The sequence below is a fragment of the Poeciliopsis prolifica genome, unplaced genomic scaffold, assembly GCF_027474105.1.
Source record: "Poeciliopsis prolifica strain line A6 unplaced genomic scaffold, Auburn_PproV2 SCAFFOLD115, whole genome shotgun sequence".
Lineage (NCBI taxonomy): Eukaryota > Metazoa > Chordata > Actinopteri > Cyprinodontiformes > Poeciliidae > Poeciliopsis > Poeciliopsis prolifica.
In genome coordinates, this window is record NW_026562490.1 from 693,618 (window position 1) to 713,360 (window position 19,743).

Consider the following 19,743-nt stretch of genomic DNA (forward strand, 5'->3'; position numbering starts at 1 on the left):
AGCCACTGAAAACACCAACCCTGTCTTTTTGCCACTGGGCACCACCATTGGGCACTATTGTGTTTGTCTGTAGTTTTCATCAATCTGCATGGTTATATTCACCTGATCAAATGTTGAAAATTTCAGAGAACCCTCTGGTTTTGTATGATTTATTTTTCTTCACCTTTTTTAACAGAGAGCACTTGTTGGTGATTCCTTTAGTTGCCCATGTGGTGGTGCCTCCACCACTATTTGGGCAAGCAGATCAAACTGTGGCTCACAGCCTGCCAGCCACGGTTTCTATTTGTTCTTAGTCACTGGGAATCCTCTAAAATATAAATTTCAGCAATAGGTTTGAAATGTGTTTGACATTTTAATATTTGTCAGATTCTACAAATATTTGAAATTAGTGAGTCCATATACATTGTAGTCCCTGCTCATTGTTTCTGTGTCAACCATGTTTAAACATGACACCCAAAGGCGTGTCATGTTTAAAAGCTGTAAAATATATGTTGGTGTAAAGCTGTAAAATATATCTTGGTGTCAAAGGTATGGGATAATGAAATCTTGGCCTCTTCCACCCATAAAGAGTGGGACTTTACAATGCAGGGTGTTACATATGATAGCAAGTGAATTAGATCAGCTAAAACTTTTCATTTGATTCAGGCATGTGTCTTTACAGGTGAAAGTTTAATCTACTTTTATAATTTATAATTACGACAATTAGCTACTCAAAGTCAATACCCTGTTTTTACTTTATTTATTGTTCTGGATATTGTACGTTCATTGGAAATGTGTAACTTGAAATCAGAGGACAGGATTTAAGGAACTAACCAGATTTGCAGGTGTTACACTTGGAACATAGAGACTATTTGTTTGCATCTTTAACATTTTTGCATCATTCTGAAATTGATCCAGCCTGATTAATAATTTTTCTATCAACACATAAACTGTTAACTCTTCGGGCCCTTTTCCGTATTTCTATGACTATTCATTGATTTCAGTCTCAATTGGCTGTTTGGACCATTTGAAAGTATTTTTTCTTCGATTGCTAATTAAATGTAGTACTTAAACGTTTCGTTTTATAAAATTTGAAAACTCGAGTTTAGAGGATGAATTTTCTCCTCCAGTTTCGTAGTGTTTCATTCCAACCCGGGATCTACACGTAAGTTTGGGTGACTTTTATTGTGAAGGATCCGGGGCGGAAGAAATATTTGTGTTGTTTTTTAGGCAGGCGGTTACAGGGTGTGGGTATCACGCAGTGGAAGAGCCACGTTAAATTTGTCTGCATTTTAGAGGAAGATGTCCCGTTTCAAAAGGGCGGGTAATGTGGACAGTCTGGCGGGCTTTCGAACCCCAAAGCTGGAGACAGCTGTTCCCTACGGGCTGCTAAAGGCAGCCAGGAAAAGCGGCCAGCTCAACCTGTCCGGTCGAGGCTTGACTGAAGGTAAGCACATATGTATGTAGTCTATTTTTATTTATGTAGGAGAAAGGAACAACAGCGTCAAATGAAGAACGATTAGCCTTCGCGGCGACGACTCTGAGACTGTAGGTGTCGCTGTTTTCTGGCCGAGAGGCGAATACAATGTATACGTTTCACACCCGAATGTATACTTTTATTGTGAAGGGGAGAAGGTGAGGTGAGAAGACACCAACGGTTTTACTACATTCCATTTTTGGTTTGGATTGGAAAGACATTGAGAATAAAACAAGACTCAAATTATATTTTCGTCTTTTTCTGGTGACTTCCGCAACCGCTCTAATGTTCTCTTGCCAACTTTACGTGTTTTGGGCGCAGAGGGTCGTGGTGGCAAGAAGACCAGCTGCATAGAGCAATTATAAAATACACCATGCATAACTCAGAGCTGTACATGATGACTTCATAAACTGTATCCCAAGTAGTAGTAATCAGTGGTCATAGAATCAGGCACCGTGATTGCAAACTCATAATTGTGATTACAACCAATTATGTATATTTGAGATGATATTAAATGAACACAGCTAGTACAGAAATATCTGATGTTGTTGTTCAGATCAATGTAGATATTTCACAACATCCATTCAAACCCGTTCCCGAGTCCATCTTTTGATTCGTTTCTTGTTTTAATGTCTAATTAGAAAATTATTGAGCAAGCAATGCTCTTGCTCTTGCAGCTGAAGTGCTGATTCCTAACCTCTGGTGATTTTCTGAGATATGGAGGAAATGAAAAATGGAACAATACTTTAAAAACTGTTACAGGTCAATATCTGCTTTAGTTAAATTTTCTCAGAGGTTTGGAGGACTCGGTTACATTAATCACAAATATTATTAAGACATAACCAGACAGGCATGGGTAATAGAGAAGTACTATTATTATTTCACTCTCCAATCCATATGTGGACATATATACCGCAGAAATCTCCTGTGGGTTGAGCTAATTGAGTTTAGCAGTAACTGCAATTTGGATGAGGAAAAGTTGAGGGCTAGATATTCAAAATAACTGTAGCTATTTAGCCTGGGTTAGTGAATAAATCTGTCTGGATGATAGTTGCTTCTCCTTTTCCTCATGCAGTACTTAAAGGAATGTGAAATTTTGAATAATTGGTTGTCTCATGTATATAAACAAAATTGTCTTGCTGCAGCCAGGTTTCTGAGACAAAATAAACGAAGCTGATTATCACAAATGAAGTCATTAATAAAGTCTTTGATGAGCGAAATCTGATGGTCAGTAAACCACATTTAATTGTTTTATGACAATGCTAGTGACTGTCCACTATTGATATGCTGCCAGACAGTGACCCTATGCAATCTGCAGGGTTTCTTTACATAGGAAGAAAACTTTTTACCAGTTTGAACCTGAACGGGTCAAGTCAGGATCCAAAGCTTAATATGTATTTGTTTTATTATCAGACACGTAATTTGTGGTCATTTTTCTCCTTTAAGTATAGGTATATCTCTTTTTATCTGTGACAGTTAAGGTGCCTCTTTTTCCTCTACTGTGGTGTATTGTTGTCTATCAATGTGTTACAAATAACTTTAAACAATTTCAAAGGCATTATTAGACATAAAGTTCTAACTACATCCCTGGATTGAGATTCAAGTCCTACAAGACGCAACAAGTGTCCTTCTGAACCTATATACTATAATGCTGCTCCTGAATTCCCCCACTGTGGGATTCATCCATAATGTTTCTATTCTTCCTATCTACAAATCCCTAAACGACACAAATGTAAAGTCAGCATGTACTACTGGGGTGTTTTAAGGGAATTCTGTTTGTATCTTCAGCGATTTGAGTCATCATGTGTCCCAGTCCCTCAGAATGTGTATCGGCTTAACATTGATGAACCAGCGGAAGCCCAGGAGAACGTATCGTTTGGAGGATCAGATCGCTGGTGGGAACAGACCGACCTCACCAAACTTCTTCTGTCGTCCAATCAACTAACACAGCTGTCTGAAGACATCAAACTCTTACCTGCACTAACTATACTTGATGTAAGTATAATCAACTCCAGCACCAACTGAAGAGATTAAGACGTTCATTTTGTGAAAGATTGGGCATAAGGTCCAATAAGCCAAAAAAAATTCAGTTGATGCAAGTTATAAAAAAAATTATCCAGTACTGTTGAAAGAAGTTGTCTCTACTTTTCTCAGCTAAACAAAATCAGGGTTTCCCCCAGTGTATTATAAGCCTGGTGGGCATTACCTGTCCCGCCACCTGTCTGAATGTTGTTTTAATTTTAAATAGGTATTTTATACACTAGTAACTGTAGACTGCTTGCATCTTTGCTGCGGTCCTTTCCACTGTGCACCGGCGGAGCAGAGTCCTTCTTGAAAGACAGGAATCTCCCATGTCAACCGTTCTGGAGTCTCCCCAATCTCCTACTGGATGGTCAATTTGACACTTTTTATCAGTACAAACTTTGTCTGATGTATTTTATTGGGATAAATTGATTTTCTTTAGGTTCAACCAAGCTTTTATTCACCAAGTTGTTCTTGCAGCTCCATGACAACCAGCTGAGCACTTTACCCAGCGCTCTTGGAGAGCTGCAGGAGCTTCTGGAGCTGCGACTAAGGTACAGTTAGTTAGTTTCATGGTGAGTTTTCTCTGGAGACATCAGTCACCAGTCTATCTTTTTTACAGTTCAGACCTTCTGAGAAGCACAAAGAGGAGCAGGACATTGTGTGTTTCATGTGTTTGGACAAAATAAAGGAAAAGAATCAAAGAAACCTGATGTGTCCTCTCTGCATGAGAGAACACAGCAGAAAAATAGACGAAGCACTTCTTTTCACTGAGCCTGAAGCTGACTGCCATGACTTTACTGTTGAGATTCATCTCTAAGTAAAACTATCATCTGAGTAGTTTCAAATCAAAATTAACTGTGTTTTTGTTACAGTCATAATAAGCTGTCATCGCTGCCAACAGAAGTGTGTTCCCTAAACAACCTTCGTTCCCTTACACTGCAGCAGAATCTCCTGGAAACTGTGCCAGAGGAAATAGGAGAGCTGGGAAACCTGACGGAGCTGGTAACTCACCACACACTCAACGTCTGCCTAGGCCTGTCGTGATAAACGATAAGTCAATTAATCGCACGATAAGTTAAAACTATCGACCTCATTTTAATTATTGGCTATATCGTGTCATTTCTTACTGTTGATGACACTGAATGAAAAAAGGCTCAACTCCGGTGCTCTCCACTGTCCCTCCCTTCCTTATTTCCTTAGTGTAATGCCCAGCGCGCATTGATGAACCATCTTATGTCACCGATTGTCGGCCCATCATCAAAACCTGAGAGACACATTAGCCGACAGAAAGCCTAGATATAACGGTTCGATTGAACCGTGTTGTGTCCAACAATGGACACAAAATAATAAGTCCAGTTCACTAATATTAATCAATTCCTTACTACAATCTACCTGCAATGCATGTAACTAGTGTCAGTCCTGACTGAATGAAAACCATTATAACCTATTTATGTCACATTAACGAAGAACAGCTGAAAAGTTTCCGGGTTTTCTGGTAGAAATTTCGCTCCAACTCCTCCTCTAGTTATTTATATTTTCTTTGCACGAACTGTTGAATAAACATTCATGTTGTTTCCGATGTCTGCTGGACTTCGGGTTGCATCGTGTCAGCTGTTCGGGATTCCCTCCGTGTTTCCCCTCAGAAAGAAGGAGGAGAATCTGCGCTTTCTGATTGGCTACCGGTCACATTCAACAGGCTGCGTCACTCTCCCAGTCTGGGCAAATCCTTGATTTAGATCAGTGCGGCCACGACAATCTACCGTAACACACAAGGGACAATCTTAGAATGAATAATGTTCTAAGATTGTCATTCGGGGTAAAAAGTCCTGTAGTTTGAACTATTGCATCAGGCAATCGTATTCTTCTCTATTTAAATCTAATTATTACTGAAAGGCAATATACTATACAATCTTCATAATCTGCACTCTTTTGGTTGAATGCAGTGTTTATTTCCACTTTGGCTTCATGTTGTTTAGTTTTTATTCAAGTACATTTATTGTTCATTTAGACTAAGAATCTATTTTATTTTTGGTTTTGGTTGTTTTATTTATTTTGTGTATCAGTCCCAGTGTTAAGTGTTCTTTTGAAAGTAAAGTGTATCTATCTTTGGCAGGAAATCGCATGTATTATTATGTAATTTCCATTAAATCAATGTAAAAAGGTCTTCAAACAATATTATCGTTTATCGCAATAATTTTTGAGACAATTAATCGCCCAGCAAAATCTGTTATCATGACAGGCCTATGATATGATAGAGGATCTTGTGACAGAGTATTTGTTCTGCTGTCTACAGACAGCAGAACAAACTCAGCCTCTTCATTTGTTAGGGCAGCTCATCCACATTCTGGTTCAGATCAGAGGGAACAATGGAAACAAGGGAAGTCTGTTCTACCTAGTAGAGATGTATGGGCCTGTGTGGGACACAGAGGCATGACTGGACCCAGTTGGTCTGGTCCTCTGCAGTTCAGCGGAAAAGTCACAGAACCAAATGAAGGAGTGACTGTTCTTCATGATCTTCAGTGGGTCACCTCATGGTTGGTTGTTACTGACATCTTAACAAGCTTTCCTCATGAGTCCTAAAGGAAAGTTGTGGCAGTTTCATTAATTATGGCTCCTTGATCAAAGTAAATGATGTAAGTGGAGAAGAAAACAGAGTGATGAAATGTAGATTGTTTGGAATAGCCTCCATATCTTTCCTACACTGATGGACAGCAACAATTTATTTTCCAATATTAGAACCTAAGAGTGTATAAGCATCCTTTCCTATAAGCAGCAGGTCAGTGCCAGGGAGTCATGGTATCTAATGAGGCGCTGCTCTCCCAGGTCCCTGATTCAAGCAGCTCTGTATTTTTCTGCCTTCACAACCATAGAAATATTGAGTTATGTTTGAGAACCCAGTGTGTATCAGTCAGACTGGGTTCCGACTGATACAGAACAACAAATGTTACGATGATTGCATGTGTGAAGAAGGATTTTGTTGTTATGCTAAATTTCATCGGAAGAGACGTGTGACCAGGAGGAGGGGCCGGAGCGTCGTCCCAGAGTCAGTCAGCAATGACCACGGAGGCTTCATCACCATATGAAGATGAGAGAGGAATAAGCATGGAGAAGAAATGTGACTACATCAATACAACAGGACAGCTATGACACTGTCCTGTTGTCATGTGTGAATTGCTTTCTGAATACTTCATGGTCCTGGCCCGTGCTGAGCTCAGCTGAATGCAGTTGGCTGGTTGTTGTTGCTTGTTTTGGGTCAGAATGAACCAGCAACCATGCTTTACTTTCACCTCACAGAGATGGACAACATGGATCAAAGATTTGATATATTTGATCGTGATCAGGTGAGCATATAGGTGACCATGGAGGGTATTGTCATAAACTAAATCCCTGAAAGCAGCTAGAAGCTGTAGGAATAAGCTTTCTCTGTTGGCTGAAAGAGGGATCTGTCATTCCACTCAGCCTGAAACAAACCACTTCTTCTCAGCATTTGTTCTTCAAACAAATGCTGTGACACAACAATCTACGCTTGTTCAGCAGGTTGCTTCACAAGGCCAGCTATCACTCACACAATTGTTACACTCTTCAGTGTGTGCTCTGCTGTGTTTTGTTATTTACTGATGTCTGTGTTCTTTTTGTGATTGCTTGAAGGATCTGTCCAACAACCTTCTGAAGCATCTACCCTCCAGTGTTGGCCATCTCTCAGCTCTGCAGAAAGTTTCCCTTTGTCACAACAAGCTGAGCAGCCTGCCTGACAGCCTGGGCCAGCTGGCAAGTAAGAGCACCTCTGAGGCCACAAGCAGGTTACATGCTTAGGCTGCATTGTTCATACTGATGTTGTCATAGTATAGTTTGTGATTTTTAAACATGAACACTTTTGTGATGAAAATTCATGTATGTAATCACATATTGGCTTTTATGGGTTTTCGTGTTCAGTCAGTTTTTTTCAAAAATCTGTTCAAACAAAGTTTATTTAGTCATGGACAGCACAGTGAGCAGAGCGTCATGATAAAAAAACAAACAAGTGTGGTTTGGTATGAAGGGTGTTTTAGCCCAGTCATTTCTTTTTCATGTGCTTTAAACAAAACACACAGAGAGATGGTATATTTAAGTTGGTTGTGTGGAAAAAAAAATATGCTGCTGTGCTAATTCTATTTATTCTCTCAAAATGTATCCAAAAAATTTTTAAATGTATTGTATGGTTTTACTAATTTTGCTTACATTGTTATAAAATATGAAAAACTATGTTTTTCTCACAACTATTTGTTAAGTTCTATACACAATTTTAATGTAGCAAACCTTTTTTGCTTTGTTAAATATAAGTAGCTGTCAGGTATCATGTAGATGTTTGAAGCGTTTTGTGTTCTGACCTGGCCCGGCAGATGTGAAGCTCCTTGATTGCAGCCACAATCAGCTGACTGACGTTCCCGACAGCCTGGCTGGGATGCTGGCTCTGGAGCAGCTCTACCTGAGACACAACAATCTACGCCGGCTGCCGCAGCTGCCTGCACCCGCTCTCAGGGTAACCATGGCAATCAGTCTACAGCTATGGGTTCTAGTGTATAAGCTGTGACCCAGTCTAGCTGTGTATTGGCAAAGTTTGCTATAAACTAAGCTGTGTGTGTGTGTTCGTAGGAAGTGTTTGCTGGGAACAACCAGTTGGAGCTGCTGGAGGCCGAGCAGCTGACCTGTCTCTCTGCTGTGACTCTTCTAGAACTGAGAGACAACAAAATCAGAAATCTTCCTGAAGAACTCATGCTGCTGCTCACTCTGACCCGGCTGGACCTCACTAACAACGACATCAGCACGTAGGTGTTTACACACACACCCTCCCCTCTGAGCATACAGGCCGCTGTGTTTTCCATCTGCATTGGAACTGTGGTGTGTTTATCAGTCTTCCCGCTTCTCTGAGCCTGCTGCCCAACCTGAAGGTGTTGCTGCTGGAGGGAAACCCTCTCCGTGGAATCAGGAAGGAACTTCTGGCTGTAGGTCACACCTCAAAAACACACACACTATCTATTGGGTTTGTGCTGGAACTGAAAGCTGATATCACAGCATTCCTAAAGCGTGGGACTCATTCATGTTCAGCTGACTGTGTTGAGTTCTCACTGACCCCGTCTGTACGTCTGAAGACACTCATTTTTAAGTTTTGTGTGTGGAGTCAGGCTGCTGTGTGCTGGGATGTTTAATTTTCAGTCCTTTACAGAATGTTTCATACTTCAGTGCTAAGAGCAGCACAACATATTGAATTATAATTGTCATTACCATAATGGTGAGTCCCAATCACAAAGCTCTGGTTTAATTCAGTATCTTGTTGTGCAGTGTTAAGAATTAAAAAGAGGAGGATTAACTTGATTTAGCTCTTTAATTAATTCTCTGTCCTAGGTTCTTGTGTCTGTGTACGTGTGCAGAGAGAAAAGAGCAATCATACGACTTCAGATATTCAGAGTTTTATCCAGAGAAATTCAATGCAAGAAGAATGTTACAATAAGCATCTCACCTAGATTATCAAAAGTCCAAGACATGACAAAACAGAGACAATGAACTGAGTAAAAAAACAAAAGATGCATCTTCCGGGAAACTCTCACTCAGCACAAAGAGATTCGAACTTCTGCTGTGAAACAAACCATTTTATGAGAATGTGTATTCTCCTCATTTGAATATATGCATTAGGAGGTGTGGTCCTTTCCTTTGTGTGGGCTGTCTTAAATGTTAATTTTATTACCTCACAGACCCACTGAACCCCCAGCTCTTCTTGTATCAGGCTCCTTTAGGCGATCTGATTTATAGCGTGCGTCTGGAACGTTATCTCTTGCCTCAAAATGCTTCAACAAGAAACCAGCTTGTATTTTTAATCAAGCTTGCACAAAATGTAATGCTAAATAATGACTATAAGTTTGGATCTAGGAAGTAACTAATTCAAAACATGCTTTTTAATGCTTAAAGAAATATACCAATATGTTTGATTATATGTTGTAACAGACTTCTATAGTTTTTAGTGTTTGCCTGAACTATTCAACCCTGAGTAAAGAATTTATTGCCCTGATAGCCAATACACTCCCTGTCTGAAATGTTCCTTAAGGAGTATAAGACTGCTTTCTGATTAGGAATTTATGTAAGTTCAGAGAGTCACCAGTTGTTTTAGTTTGGATTTGTATCTAAGTTTATCTTAACCTAAAAGTTAACTTATGTACTATTGTGCTACTTTAAAATTATATTTCAACAGCAGGCAGACATTTACATTGAGCATATGGATATTATGTTTGACCAATCAGATGGACTCCAACAGTCCATGATGCTCACACCTCAGCCGGATTTTAGCTTCTGAGGTGCTGAAGCTGGTAGCTGGTGGATCATAAGAAAACATAATGATTCCTGATTTCATCATAAGTTCTCAGCACCCAGATTTGTCCTTCGGTGCCTAGATAAGCTGTGAACTCATAGAACATGTTTAATATCTCAATAGTTAAATTAAAAAAGGATTTAAATGTTATTGTCAGACTTTTACTTCAGTAAACACACATTATCCTGAGACAACGTCCTTGATTTAATTCTGTGTTTGAGTGAGTTTAAGAACCGGAAGGATTTTCTCCATCCTTTCAAAAGTTTGACTTTTCCAGATCTGTTGGCAGTCAGTACAGATTGTAACCCTATCCAGTCTGTGACCTGGGCAGTGGGACTGTTTTATACTTTCAGAAAAATCCAAGAAAAACTCATGAATGACTGTTTTATCTTAATATATATAGCAAATATATTTTCACTATAACAACTATAAGGAGGTTATTTATGCTTATTTTTGTGTTGGTGATTTACCTTTCTAATCAAAAAAAATTTGTAAATGTATATTAGTTTGCTTAATAATTGGACTAAACTGGGAGCTCTTAGTGACTTCTCTAAGTGTTTGTTAATCTGAGGGACGCCGTTTGTCCAGCTTGGCTTCCTAAGCTTCCTCCGCGTGTTCTCCTGGTGGGACACTAGTTTACATTTCTAAACTAGTGTCCCACTATAAAGATAACAATAACACTATAAAGATGGAGTGGTTGCTACCATATTCAACGAAAGTTTATTCAGAAAAAACTTTGGAATCAATAAATGACACATTGGTGTTAAGGAGCCAACATGAGAACAGCTTCATGCTGTGTAGAAAGAGTCCAAGTTCAACATGATGAAAAATTAATTCAATAATTAATAATAGTCACACATTATTAATGTTATTGTAGTTTGTTTGAAGAAAAAAAAAATCACAATTTTCTTCCACCCATAGAACACAGCCATTCACTGAAATAATACAAATTTGAAAATTACCATTAAATTAAAGCAGCAGTGGCTGCAAGATATGGCCTCCAGTGCCCTCACTTTGTCTTTCTCTTTGGAGATTGGACATTTTTGTTCAGTTCCAGAGGAAGACCGAAGATGTTTATTGTGTGATTTGGGGAAAATTGAGAGCGAATGCACTTTTTTTTAATTGTCCCTTGTACCTGACATTGAGAGATTATTTATTTACTAAAATACTTTATGTTTATCCATATTTCTTTTATTTAACAGATGAGAATAAAATGCGTTATTTATTCAAGTATTTTTTGGGTCAGCACAGTTTATTTTGGCACCTCTGAAAGAGGATGCTTTTTCTTGAAAGAATATTTGTGTCTGTCTGCTTGTTTGTATATGTTTTATTGTGCCCATGTGGACTGGGCACCTGTAAGTGTGTGTAACACATGAAATAAAGACAACTACTATTACTACTAGAATATTCAGTGTATACTGTTTAACACCAGCCATACCTCACACCCATTACTCATCATTGTTTCTAATAAGCATGTTCTTCATTAATTCAATACTAACCTAAAGTGTTGTTGCATCACAGAAAGGAACCAGTGACCTTCTGAAATATCTAAGAGGAAGAATTAAAGGTGATATTTTTGTTTCTAACTCCAGAAATATTTAAAACTAAAGACTCATTTCATCCTGGTGCAATGAGCTTCAAATGTCCAATCAGTTCTACAAATAACTGTTAGTCCAGACACACATGGAGCCCAGAGGGTCCTGACAATCACTTCAATAAACAGCTGAGTTCAGTAAAAACAAAGAACATATAAGTTAAGTTTCTTTAGAGTCTCTGATAAAAGGACCAAGAACCTCAAATTCCTGTTAGAAATAAAACGACAGTTACGTATGTAACTACGGTTCTATGAATCGCAGATGACCGCCAGAGGGCGGTGCTGAAAGCACTGAATGTTCCCTTCGCGCATGCGCCGTTCGAGTAATAATACCAAAAGAGTCACACCTGTGACATATCAGATGATCAACCGGAGGCTATATAGCATGACGTCATCCGATGCTCTGTTCCCACAGAACCTTCTCGCGAAATGCAAGGATTCTGAGTGACAGAGAAGCTCTGGCGGTGATCCGGGATTCATAGAACCGTAGTTACATATGTAACTGTCGTTCTATTTCATCCCTACTGACCGCCAGAGGGGGGTGCTGAAAGCTATGCTGGAATGATGAATACCAGCGATGTCACAAGGAATCCTGAGCACAAACCTCACTGAGAAGGCCCAGAAGAGCCTTGTAAAAGAACCTGGTCCAGAGGATGAGAGGACACCACATTCACATTGTAAAACCTAGCGAATGTGCTTGGAGAAGCCCATGACGCAGCAGCAAATACAGCTTCCAGAGGAACTCCTCTCAAGGTGGCCCAGGAAGTGGAAACGCTCCTGGTAGAGTGTGCCTTCACTCCGACTGGCTGGGGGTGGTGTCCCGCAGCGTAGGCGTGGCAGATGACATCCACAATCCAATGGGAGAGACGCTGTTTAGACAGAGGACAACCTAATTGAGGGCCTCCATAGCACAAGAACAGCTGGTCTGAGCGTCTTAAAGCAGCAGTGGCTGCAAGATAGGCCTCCAGTGCCCTCACTGGGCACAGCAACTCAGAACCATTCCAGTGCCCTGAGATGGGCCCAAAACGCGCCAATCTCAATGGCTGGTTTCAATAAGAAGGAGAAAACACCTTAGGGGCAAACGCCGGGTTCGGCCACAAGGTGACACCAGAGCCATCTGAACTCCATCGGAGGCATGACAGGTTGACAGAAAGAGCATGTAGCTCACCGACCCTCTTAGCTGAGACAATAGCCAACAAAAAAGCAGTCTTACATGACAACCATTTGAGGTCCGCCCAAACCAAAGGCTCAAATGGAGGGCGGCACAGAGCAGTGAGCACCAAGGACAGGTCCCAAACTGGTGCTCGCGATGCCATAGGAGGGCGCAGCCAACGAGCACCACGCAAAAAAAGAGAAACGAGATTATGGCTCCCCACTGTACAGCTATCAACCTCAGCATGACAAGACGATATAGCTGTTACATAGACCTTAAGTGTCGAAGGGGAGCGGCCCTTATCAAGAAGGGACTGAAGAAACTCCAAAACAGTGGGAACTGCACAGGTGACTGGATCAGCATTACGGACAAAACACCACCGGGCAAACAGACGCCATCTGCTTGCATATTGCTGACGAGTGGAAAATGTCCTGGCACTCAAAATAGTGTGCCTGACAGGAGCCGAATACCCAGTCAGCTGCTGTTCAAGCCTCCCAGTGGCCACACCCACAGCCCGAGGCGGTGAGGATTGGGATGCCATATCTGACCCCCCAACTGAGACAGCAAATCCCTCCTGGGCAGGAGAGACCACGGGACACTGTGACACAGACTCCGTAGAAGCTGAAACCACAGCCGTGCCGGCCAATGCAGGGCTACCAGCAACATCCTGTGGCCGTTCTCGAGAACTCTCCGAAGAGTCTGCCAAATCAGGGGAAGAGGTGGGAAGGCATATAGGAGGACCCCGGGCCAAGGCGTCCTGGCCCAGCGCACAGGCGGCCCCTGTAAGGGAAAACCAAAGAGGACAATGAGTCGAGCCCTCTGTTGCGAACAGATCGACCTCTGCCTGACCGAAAAGGCCCCAGATCAGGCGGACCATGTCGCTGTGGAGGGACCACTCTCCCGGGGCCGGCGCCTGTCGGGAAAGGGAGTCTGCCACCTGATTGTGCAGCCCTGGCAAGTACACCGCCTGCAGGGTGAACAGGTGAACAGATGCCCATTCCAGGAGATTCTGGGACTCCTCCAGAAGCTGAGCTGACCTGGTGCCACCTTGGTGGTTGATGTGGTAGATGACTGAGGTGTTGTCCGACTGAACCAGGACATGTCTCTCCTCCAGGTGGGGTAAAAAGTGCCCGAGAGCCAAATGTACAGCACGCAGCTCCAACACATTTATATGCCTGGAGCGATCCTGTGGACCCCAGGGGCCCTGAACTGCCCAGTGTTGTCACACAGCACCCCATCCCATAGAGCTGGCATCTGTTGTGACCACCTCTGCGACACACAACCACTCCCATGGACACACCCCTGGACAAATAGGCCCTGTCTCTCCATGGACTCAGGGCACGAAGACATAGCCATGTCACCACGAGTCTGCGGTGCCTGTGAAGCCTGGCATCCAGGTCCCAGCTGTTGACCCACCTCTGCAAAGGGCGCAGCGACAGCAGACCCAAGGGCACAACCCGAGTAACAGATGTCAGTTTGCCCAGCAGCCGCAAGAAGTCAACGTAAGGAAGGGTCCTGCCCAGCCGGAATCGACTCACCAGCTGGAGAATGTCGTCCACCCTCTGGACAGATGGGTAGGCCATCATGGAGGGAGAATCCAAATACACTCCAAGAAAAGTGGTTGTCTGCAATGGAATCAGACAGCTCTTCTCCAAGTTCACCCGGAGGTCCAACCGGGACACATGAGCGAGCAGGCAACTCGTATCGCGAGAAGCAGGCTCTCAAGACGGGGCGCAGAGAAGCCAAATCGTCAAGGTATTGAAGATTGACCCGCTGGCACCGAATATCATCACGTAGGGCCTCATCCGGCGACACAATGAGCAGCTTCCGACTGCAGGCATGCGATCCAAGCCGGCCGTAACCGACTCCTGCATAGCTGCCAACACCCGACCATCGGTGGAGAGACGTGAAAAGGCCCTAGGGTCCCACCAACAAGTATGCAACTCCCTGAGGTACTCCTCTGATGGAGGGACACAAAAGGGGGTAGGGACTCATCCGTGCCTGAAAAAAGCACTGCCAGGAGCAGACTCCGTCACTTGCGGAAGATCCAGCTGCAACTGCCTCAAGGCCATACGCATGATGTCCTGCATGGAATTGTCACTCGAGCCACTAGCCGCACTCTGAGACGAAGAGCGTGAGCTGGTCTCCAAAGCGCGAGATGACTGTGCCTCCTCCTCCTCATGCCGAAAGTGAGAGGCAGAGGCAGCCAAAGACGGTACATCCTCCTCCACGGCCAACTCCGGCATAGGAGGGGAAGAGAACCTAGCCATGGAAGCATCCACCTTCTGATGTGCCTGAAGAAGGGATTCCGCAGACAAACGTTCAACCCTCGTGGAAAGACCCTGGTCAGACTTAGCTCGCCTCTTCTTAGGAGGAGCCACCGAGGCTGCAGCCCCGGTCCTGCACTTAGAGCGCCTAGCCGCGGCAACCTGCCCAGAAGGTGGAAGGTCACCTTCAGACTCCGGGTGTAACTGGACCAGACGAGCAACTTTCACAGCATGGAGCATGTAGCTGCAGTTCATGCAGGGATCGCCTGACAGGGCTTCAGCCATAACAGTGGGAGCTATCCATAGCCAAAACCGAAGCCAGTCCTACCACAGGCAGACAAAACAGGCTACGATTGGGAGAGGGGTGCCGTCAGCAATCACAATAAAAGAGCAACAAAGGGGCTGACACCGTCAGCGACGCCCAGAACAAAAAAATCAAATCGGGAGAGGGTGCGAAAACGCAGCCGTCACCAATCAAAGCAGCAAACGAAGTCAGGTGAATCCAACACAAAACTATGATCACAAGATCGGCTGAATCTGGGAGAGGGGGCGAGACGCTACCGTCACCAGTCACAGGCAGAAGAAAGAAAGAAAGAAAACACAGCGGACCAACGATAGGCAGATGCGGTCCAGTTACGTCCAGCGCAGGACGAAAAAACAGACCAAGAATGGGCGAGGGGGCGTGAACGCCGCTGCGGACCAAAATCCAAAAACCGGGAGAGGGGCAAAAAGGGCACCTGTCACCAATCAAAGCAAAAACAAACCGGCCGTAAGATTCGGCTAAAATTGGGAGAGGGTGCGAGACGCAACCATCACCAATTAAAGCAACAAGGCAAACTGTGCCGTGAATCGAAGATCCGTCACAGCTCAAGGAGGGTGATACACCGCTACTCCGGCCAACAGGCAGTCGGGCTTCCAACGACGGTGAAAATATCCAAAAATCCAAAAGGCTGATGCCACACAAAGCGAACCGCACGTGAGAAGAAAAGAGGAACAGAGCATCGGATGACGTCATGCTATATAGCCTCTGATTGATCATCCGATATGTCACAGGTGTGACTCTTTTGGTATTATTACTCGAACGACGCATGCGCGATGAGAACATTCAGTGCTTTCAGCACTGCCCTCTGGCGGTCAGTAGGGATGAAGTAGAACTACTACAATAATTATCTGGTTGATAGTCATCTATGAACTATTTGATTTAGTAAATCATGCATGTCAGTGATTTTGGCTCTTTTATGGAATATTTCCACGTTTCTTCCAGTCACTTGTTTTGTCCATCAATGTGCAGAGGAGGCTGTGGGAGCAGCTGGGCCCACTGCCATGACGTTACCGTCTGAAGGTCTGGTCAACACGCACAACATCAAAACTCTGAAGACGTTGGAGTACAGGTGAGCCTATTTTCACTCACTGACAATGAAAGCTGGTTTTGTCCCGTTGGTGTGTTTCCTAGTTACTGTTGTGAAGGCAGTCCTGGCCGAAGGAGGTTCTGTTCAGGTATGTGCTTGAATTCTGCTGCAACTGACTGGAACTGGTCCAACATGTTGTCACTCTATCCTGAACTCTTTAGCTCTTTGCTCATCTTTTGCTTTCTATTTTTCTTGTATAACATTTGCTGCCTGTTGACCAGAACTCCCTTGAAAAGAGGTTTTTAATCTAGTATATAAAGGTAAACATCTTTTACATAGAACTTATACCAGAGACCAGAGTTGGAGGGTTTTCTGGAACAGTTCACAGAAAACAGTTTTTAAAGCAAACTGTGAGAAATAAGTGAAGTTGCTCTACTTCAAAACAGGGCAAAAAGTATTATTAAATGTAAAAATGAATGAAGAAAAATCCTGCATAGTCTGGTTTGAACTTCTGGAGGACTAAAATAATGAATGAGTTAACACCAAGGTAAAATGACTTAAAAGAAAACTGATACATGTCTAATGTGTTCAATCTTGTTTTTGTTCTAATTTTCACCACAATTTTACTGCAGAATTTATTCATATTTGTGTTTTACCCCAGTATGTGTTAATATGTGTATTCAGTAACAAGCAGGCAGCCATGGTTCCAGACGAGGTGTTTGATGCTGCAGGGCATCAGGCCATCATCTCTGTTAACTTCAGCAGGAACCAGCTGACAACTTTCCCACCCCGGTGTGTATCACTATGTCAGAGAGGACTGTGGGTAAACTACCTGATGTAATAAAGCTCCACCCCTTCCTGCTGTGCGCTGCGTGCAGACTGCTGGAGCTCCGCTCTTCACTGTCAGACATCAACCTGGGCTTTAACAGACTGAGCTCCTGTTCTGCTGACATCTGCTCCCTCCAGCAGCTCACACACATTGACCTCAGGTACGCTCACTTCATGGTTCTGTTCAGCTACCAGGAAATAAAACGGCAATAGTGACACAGTCCACTCAGATTCAGATCTTTACATTCATGAATGTATTTCGTCCTTAACTTTGGATTCCTATTGATTTATGTCTTTATGACACATTTAGAGCTGCTGTTCCTTCCCACTTTTCTAAAACATTTTGGAGTAATTCATTTTGATATTTATTATTGAATTTATTCGAAGTGTTCTCAGAACTCATATTCTACCTAAATATAAATACAAATAAACCAGAGTGGCGCTCATAGCGTCCCTTTTGTTTCTTTTCTGAGAACGGTTGTAAACGGACAATTTTAAGGCATTAAACTGTGAAGTCACATGTCTTATATGTTTGATATAAATACAGCATTTTCATAGGAGAATTAAGGTAACAGTTGATTATGTTATAAAGTGGCACCATGTGCCTGGGAAATGCACCCTTTAAGGTGACTTGTCAGGTTGGCACCCTTTAGCAGCAGATAGTGAGGAAGCTACCTAATGCAGGCCTGATGACTGTGACCACGGCGATGAGTTGATAGAGCAGGGAGCAGTTTGATTAGCTCCAAAGCTGCTGTAATTTCCTATTCGTACTGAGGTCAGCCTCACATCTGGAAATTCTGAACAAGCAACAGAACAATAAAAGAACTATTTGAATTTTACAGTGACACTCATGTATAATGAAGTGATGTATTGTGTCCATATCAGCAACAGACTGTGCCTTCTTTGTTTCAGGAACAACCAGCTGACTGATTTACCCTCTGAAATGAAAAACCTTTCGAAACTACGATGCATTGTGCTAAACTACAACAGGTAGCTCCACCTGGATCTGTTTTTTCTTAAAAGCCATTTAGCAGCAGCGGACTGCCGCCATATTCTGTTCATGCAGTGCAGTGCAGAAACGTGTGTGTGTGTGTGTGGGGGGGGGGGGGTGACATCAGGCCACCAGTTGAAATGAGAGTAGACCCCATTTTAAAACTCAACTGCACCTGACTGTCGGCTCTTCGGTTAGCTACCAGTACCGGCCCTGTTTCTCCCATCTGAACCGATCCTAGTGGACAGAGGACCTGGTCACTGATTGGTCAGGGAACGTTTGAGTCATGAGAGTGAGGTGACTCTGGGATACACTTGTATGGTGTTTCATGGGGTGCTTGGACAAAATAAAAAGTGGAAGCAGAATTGGACCCAGAAACTTGACAATGACCCAAAACATACCAGTGAACCCACCAAAGACTTATTGAACAAAGTGTTTGGGCCTAGTCAAAGCCCTGGTCTTGATCTCATTGATGTGCTGTGGTGTGAACGCAGGGGAAAGTCCTCCATCAGCTCCCCCCTGTATGGCCTAAGTGAGCTGGTAGCTCTAGAGGAAGAAGTATGTCTAGAAATGTTCATCTATGTTTATCATAGACAAACAACTAAATCACTTTTGTTTCCAGAGATAAATAACAAGTAAACATGAGCTTTTCTTTTGAAGCAACTATTGGGGGTTTCTAACTGTGTAATGGACTTGAATTATTTTATTACTAAAATAGTTTAATAAAGACCTACATCTAATGAAAGTAAAAACAAGATGCAGGGTATTAATTTGTTGTCATGCAGGTTCAGCTCCTTCCCTGAAGCTCTGTATCAGATTGTAACCTTGGAGACGGTGATGCTGGGGAACAACCAGGTGGGTGGGGTAGATCCCAGCCGTCTGAGGCAGCTGCTCAGTCTGTCCACCCTGGATCTGTCCAACAATGACCTTCTCAGAGTCCCTCCTGAACTGGGCCTGTGTACCAGCCTCAGGTTAGAATCATTATTGGGAACATTTTTACATGTTTTTCTATTGAATTAGTATTTTTAGCTAAAACAGTAAATCAATGTTAAATGCTACTCTTTGTCAACTGGATCTTTGTGTGAACCTCAGATGCCTGAGTCTGGAAGGGAATCCTTTCCGCACTCCCAGAGTAGCCATTGTTGCCAAGGGAACGGATGCAGTGTTGGAGTACCTGCGCAGTCGCATCCCTACATGAGGCATGAACTCACCTGGCGGTTCATCAAAAAGGATCAAGTCTTTTTGTCTTTCAAAATTTATCACATTTTGAAAAGATGTTTGTTCCCTATGTTTGGTGCTAAAAATCCAGAGTTGTTTTTGTAAAAGTGGAATGTCCAAATCCTTCTAAGAAGTTATTTCAGGACATAAAGAGCTCTCTCTCTCTTTTCAGCTGTTTTATTGTGTTCTTTTGTGAATTCTTTAGTTCATAGTCAGAACTTTATGGGTAGAAAATATTGCTATTTTATGAATGAATTAACCTTTCTTATTTGACATGTCAAGTCTTGACAGCTCTGGTAAAAATAGCATACAAAACTAAAGACCAACTTCATAAACACACAGCAAGTATATACTACGTTTCATTGATTTGTGTATTTGTGACAGTGCAATGACAATAAAGTTGAATTCTATTCTATTCTATATTTATGCATTTAATCCCAAAATTAATCATACCCTCAGCTGATTGAAGTAATGTTAAACATTATTTTTAACCTCAAAGGAGAACATTGTTCACATTGTCTT

The 19,743-nt window shown here is 42.7% G+C and overlaps 1 protein-coding gene across 2 annotated transcripts; it reads left to right on the top strand.

Annotated features, from left to right (window-relative positions):
* The first annotated feature begins 1,203 nt into the window (after positions 1-1,203).
* Positions 1,204-19,636, top strand: lrrc40 (leucine rich repeat containing 40). Of its 2 annotated transcripts, none has more exons than XM_055024100.1 (15): positions 1,204-1,426; positions 3,270-3,451; positions 3,959-4,032; positions 4,354-4,483; positions 7,130-7,253; positions 7,861-8,000; positions 8,114-8,286; positions 8,373-8,463; positions 11,343-11,388; positions 16,100-16,226; positions 16,869-16,976; positions 17,063-17,173; positions 17,925-18,002; positions 18,789-18,969; positions 19,091-19,636. In XM_055024100.1, exons 1-15 carry the CDS (start codon positions 1,282-1,284, stop codon positions 19,199-19,201), a joined length of 1,821 nt encoding a protein of 606 aa, XP_054880075.1. In that variant the 5' UTR covers positions 1,204-1,281; the 3' UTR covers positions 19,202-19,636. The 2 variants fall into 2 exon arrangements, with proteins under 2 accessions (XP_054880075.1, XP_054880076.1); XM_055024101.1 differs by having other exon boundaries at positions 16,127-16,226.
* Positions 19,637-19,743: the final 107 nt, after the last annotated feature.